The sequence below is a fragment of the Malus sylvestris genome, chromosome 4 (assembly GCF_916048215.2).
Source record: "Malus sylvestris chromosome 4, drMalSylv7.2, whole genome shotgun sequence".
Lineage (NCBI taxonomy): Eukaryota > Viridiplantae > Streptophyta > Magnoliopsida > Rosales > Rosaceae > Malus > Malus sylvestris.
Window position 1 is genome coordinate 29,203,761 of NC_062263.1, and position 5,206 is coordinate 29,208,966.

Here is a 5,206-nt window from a genome sequence, read left to right on the forward strand (position 1 = left end):
ACATCAACTATTGGTGTCACGACACTTTTATATCTCATCTTTAGAATTTGGTCTAATGTTATACCTTTCGTTACTTGGCCGTTTACTTTTCAATTAAATGCTAACGTGTCTTGATTCACATCCCACTTTATATTAAAAAAATCATTAAAATATTATTAAAAACTATACAAAAAAATTATTTGTCCCTCTCCTTCCCCCCCCCCAATCTTCATCTTCTTTCCCCCACCTGCAACCCCCAACAAAAAACCTAAAAAAAAAAAAAAAACAAATGTCTTCCCCCCCCCCCCCAACCCCCTCTCTCAGCATTTAACTGAAAAGTAAACGACCAAATAACGAAAGGTATAACATTAGACCAAATTCTATAGATTAGGTATAACATTGTCAATTTTAAAAGATGAGGTATAAAAATATCGTAACACCAATAATTGATGTAGTTTTTTGTACATTACCCAAAATTATATTAATAACACATCTAGTATTATAACTTTTTTTATCATTTCACACAGTCACACTGTTTTACATAAAAGTTTCCTATACACTATAATACTGCTTTTTGAGCACTTTACAAAAAAGTTTATCAAACACTCTCCTGCTTTATTTCACAGCTGCTTATTCTCACATCACAGCAGAATTTTTTTCAAAGCACAACAATACCAAACCAGCCCTTAATCTAAGAAACTAGATGTACAATGTAAAGGGGAATAAAAGCTTCCCTGCTTATTGTCCCTGTACATAGATACGCGCGGCAATATCATAACCAGACCTGCTGAATACTATATTTTTCCAGCGCAGTTTCAAGGCTGTTCCGAACACTTCATTCTTTACCATCAGCAGCAAGCAGCGAACCAAGTTGAACTGGGGCTTGGGTTCCGACAACCTTAGATGAGCCATACACCGAGAGGTCAGCACCTTGTGCCTTCTCTTTCTCAATCTGTTCCTTGATCCAGAAGTATGTAATTCTCAGACCATCCTACACGAGTAAAAAGAAAATGTATGTTCAAATTATGCCGTAAACAGAGAGCAAACACAAATTCAACATCAATAACTCCCGACTTTATGGAATCTTGGTGGCATTAAGAAACTGCAGAATGGGTACTCTCATGCTGTTTACCTTCAACCTTATGGTAGGAGCCCAACCAAGTTTCTCTTTGATCAGTGTGTTGTCCGAGTTACGACCACGGACACCCTCTGGCCCCGGAATGTGCTGGATAGGCAGCTTCTTGTCCTCAAAGCTAAGAACCATCTCAGCCATCTCATTCATGCTAACCATCTCATCACTTCCAATATTCAGTGGCTCGCGGAAGTCTGACTTCGTCAACCTATATCATAAAAGAGAAGACATATATATTACAAATTATAAAGGGGTTTGCATGTGAAACACTACATATACCTAATAAAATTTGGCCCAAGAAAAACAAATAATGGAAGTTTTTGTACAAGGGCCACGTTAATCTACCATACAATGTTGTAAGGTTCTGAAGAAATGAATCGAACGCATAACAAAAAGAGATTTCAACAATGTAATATATTCATTTGTCTTCATATCTATCACTCTCATCCAATTACTCGCAAAACGCCCTCATAACACTTTCAGCAAGAACTTACACTATAATAATGCAAAGATTCAAAATCAAATCCTTCAAGGTTTAAGTTATATGCTGACTTTATCATAATCAACTGAACTAGACTCCACAAAGCCTTGTGAAACAGAAAAAACAATTGACAACATCTAAGAAAGTCAAAGAATTTTGAAGCTTAAAGCCTCAAAAGAAGTGTTTTCGGCTAGAAAGTTTGGAGCGAAAAAGTAGTAATAACAATAAGGTTCTTACCGAAGAACACCTTCTACACATTCATCAATAAAAGTAAAGGATCGGGTCTGAAGTCCATCTCCCCACATCTCAAACTTTTCAGTGGCAGTGAGTGCCTTTCTGCAAAAAGCAGCAGGAGCCTTCTCCCTTCCACCTATAAGGAAGCAACAAAACTAGGCCAAAAAGCAAAAAGGCCATGCATACATGTCAGCTATAATTGCAATTCAAGTCACCTTTCCAGGTTCCAAATGGACCATAAGTGTTGTGGAACCTTCCAATACGGCACTCAATTCCAAAGTCTTTTGTGTAGTGCTTGCACAATTCCTCAGTTGCAAGCTTCTGCAAGCCATAAGCATCTTGAGGCTGCAAATAAAGGCAAGAAGAGTAAATTCATTTAACACAATTAGTACTAGAGCAAAAAATCATAACCGTAATGTTATATACCTCCGCAGGCCAAGCATCAGACTCCTTCAGGCTCACATTGGTTTCCAGCTGCTTAAATTCAGGATAAATACAAGCACTTGAAGCATAGAAAAACCTGCAGAAACCCATATAACAGATAGAGAATTTGAGTATTTGAGTATATCTTTAAAGCATTTTGGAGATAAAATCCAAATTTTCGAACTCAAACAATAGTTACAATATGAATTCATACATCTCAGTCAAAATACGACTTTAGGACAACAAACCTCTTCACATCATTGATCCGAGAAGCCTCAACCATGTTGAAGCAAATCATGGTATTATTATAAAAGATGACGGAATGGTTGGACTGAATGAAGCCCATTCCGCCCATATCAGCTGCGAGGTTGAACACATGGTCAACATTCTTAGTAACCTTCAAGCAATTATCCATAACCCTGAGGTCAGCAAGATGGAATTCATGGCAGAAGATGTCTTCAGTCATGTAGTCATTCTTCTTCCAGTCAGAAGCAATGATGTAATGACCCTCATTCTTCAATCTCCGGGCAATGTGGGAGGCGACAAAGCCACCTGCCCCAGTGATGGAAATTCGGAGCTTTTCAGAAGGCCAATAAGGCTCCCTCTCGAGGTTCTCGTAGGTGTACGCACCATACTTAGTATCACCAGCAGTTCCCATTCTGAAAGATTATACACATAGGAAAAAGATTACCACTTTTGCACTAAAATTTACCTCCAAGAAAACAACAAAACCCAAAACTGCAAATAGGAAGACTAACCGACAGAACTGCTGCTTAATATCATATTCAGAACCATCTAATTAAAATCCATATCCAGTGAGTAGATATTGCATAGAAATTTAAAAAATGAAGAAATTTAACCCCCCATAAAATTTTAGCAAATTGGGAAAAGAGTAAAGTAATTTAACGAGTACCTACAGAAACAAAATTAGCATCAAAATCTCTATAAATTAACATGTAAAAAAAGTATAACCAGCAGGATTATAATTGACCATTTCAGGACCAACCCGAATGAAAACATCATCAAATTACATGGAAAAACAAATATATCTTCAAGATTTTGCTAAAATCAAGTACCAATCTCTCAGTGTATAAAAAGGAATGAAATTTTAGCATACCACCCTGCCACACAACCTACCAAAATACCAAGCAAACAAAAGGAATGGTGTTGTGAACAAGTTTAACAACCACAACAGCCACTATACAAACAATTGAAACAACCCCATTAAATGTAACAACCCATCAAACGTTACAACAATTGGAACCAGCATGGGAGAGAAAGAGGAGAGAGAAGAGGGTAAGTGAGAGAAACCCAGTTGGGAATTTTACCCGGACAAAGCAAAGTTTGAAGCTTTGAAGCTTTGAGAAGTTGGGAATAAGAATGAGAGGCAAAATGTTGGGTTCGGAGGAGATGAAAGGGGATATGATATGGGTATTTGGCCCTCAGCCTGTGAAGTTTTGCTGGTATATATTCATAATTGGGACACAGTCCCACAGCAAACAATAGGACGCCACTCGTTACTAATTTACGGTTTGACCATAAATAATTCAGAGAGAGAGAGAGAGAGCCATAAATTTTTTTTTTTTTGATAAATAAATATTTATATTAACAAGGCAAAGCCCAAAGAGAACATGAAACAAGCAGAGAGAAACTCTCACAATACCAAAAAAACAAAGGGGAAACAAAGCCTAACCCACACTGGGGAAGACGACGGGAAAGCGTAGAGCCTAATGAGTAGCAACATTCCAACAATGGAGGATTGTCATGTTAATGGTTGAGGGCCATAAATAATTGAGAGAGAGAGACCATAAATAATTGAGAGAGAGAGAGAAAGACCATAAATAATTGAGAGAGAGAGGGCGTCTATACAAAACTTGCACAATCGCAGAGCCAGTTGGTTAAAAATATTATCGTCTTGCAATTAAATTTGAATCTTGTTATAAATAGGCAAAAGTTAGAGATATAACATTTGCTAGTGATAGGAGTGAAGCGGGGGCAAAATATCATACTATTTAGTTTCTTAACTATAACACAAAAGTATTGCAAATGAAGTGAAGAATACTAATATTATTGATTTTCTTCTTTTCTAAGTTGTACCTTGATCACTTGCGGTGTGCTCTCTTTATAGAGTCATATCCATAGGTTTACAGGGAAATGAAGGAATCACGTGTGACTACACCTTTTGAAAAAAGCATAACATAACAAACTCCCTACTATTCAACACTATTCCCATGTGGGCATTCAATCATTCTCACAATTTTCCACAACACTTCCCCTTGGATGCCCACGTATCAACATCAGTTGCCTCGTTAAAACATTGCTTGGAAAAACCTAGTGGGAAGAAACTATAACGAAGGAAAAAGAGTACAACTTTATTTGGATTGTTGATATAGTGTTAAGCATGCTTATGTTGCCTTATTAAAACCTTGATAGGAAAAACTCAGTGGGAAAAATCCTAGTCGAATGAAAAAGAGTACAACTTACATGTATCATGAATGCTCCCCCTGATTCCGCATTTTTCAAATTTAGCTGATTGGTAAGTCGACGTAATCAGATACTCTGCATTAGCTTCTGAAATATGCACTTTGGTAGAGATTTGGTGAACAGGTCTGCCAAATTTTCATTAGAATGGATTTGTATGACTTCAATAACTTTAGCCTTTTGAAGCTCATGTGCACTGAAAAACTTTGAAGATATGTGTTTAGTCTTATCGCCCTTGATGAATTGGGCAACACAGGCTACATTATCTTCATGAATGACAGTTGGAGTGTTTGTCTTTGAAAGTAGACCACATGAATTCCAGATGTGATGGATCATTGATCTTAACCAAGAACATTCACGACTTGCTTCATGTAAAGTAAGTATTTCCAAGTGATTGGAAGATGTAGCAACTAGTGTTTGCTTTGTTGAGCGCCATGAGATTATTGTATCTTCATTAGTGAACACGTATCCAGTTT

The 5,206-nt window shown here is 37.2% G+C and overlaps 1 protein-coding gene across 2 annotated transcripts; it reads right to left on the bottom strand.

Moving 5' to 3' along the window:
* Positions 1 to 476: 476 nt before the first annotated feature.
* Positions 477 to 4,059, bottom strand: LOC126618814 (GDP-mannose 3,5-epimerase 2-like). Of its 2 annotated transcripts, none has more exons than XM_050286989.1 (7): positions 3,943 to 4,059; positions 2,498 to 2,908; positions 2,253 to 2,346; positions 2,042 to 2,171; positions 1,830 to 1,962; positions 1,112 to 1,319; positions 477 to 970 (listed from the first exon to the last, which is right to left on the bottom strand). In XM_050286989.1, the coding sequence occupies exons 2-7, from the start codon at positions 2,905 to 2,907 to the stop codon at positions 815 to 817; spliced, it is 1,131 nt and encodes a 376-aa protein (XP_050142946.1). In that variant the 5' UTR covers position 2,908; positions 3,943 to 4,059; the 3' UTR covers positions 477 to 814. The 2 variants fall into 2 exon arrangements, with proteins under 2 accessions (XP_050142946.1, XP_050142945.1); XM_050286988.1 differs by lacking the exon at positions 3,943 to 4,059 and adding an exon at positions 3,578 to 3,797.
* Positions 4,060 to 5,206: the final 1,147 nt, after the last annotated feature.

What these genes read in the sequence shown, in the direction of transcription:
- LOC126618814 (XM_050286989.1), bottom strand. Translation starts at nt 2,907, where the DNA reads ATGGGAACTGCTGGTGATACTAAGTATGGTGCGTACACCTACGAGAAC. An exon ending in TCCATTTGGAACCTGGAAAG is followed by an intron (nt 1,963 to 2,041) that starts GTGACTTGAATT and finishes GCTTCCTTATAG; the next exon opens with GTGGAAGGGAGAAGGCTCCT. An exon ending in CTCCTACCATAAGGTTGAAG is followed by an intron (nt 971 to 1,111) that starts GTAAACAGCATG and finishes TTACTCGTGTAG; the next exon opens with GATGGTCTGAGAATTACATA.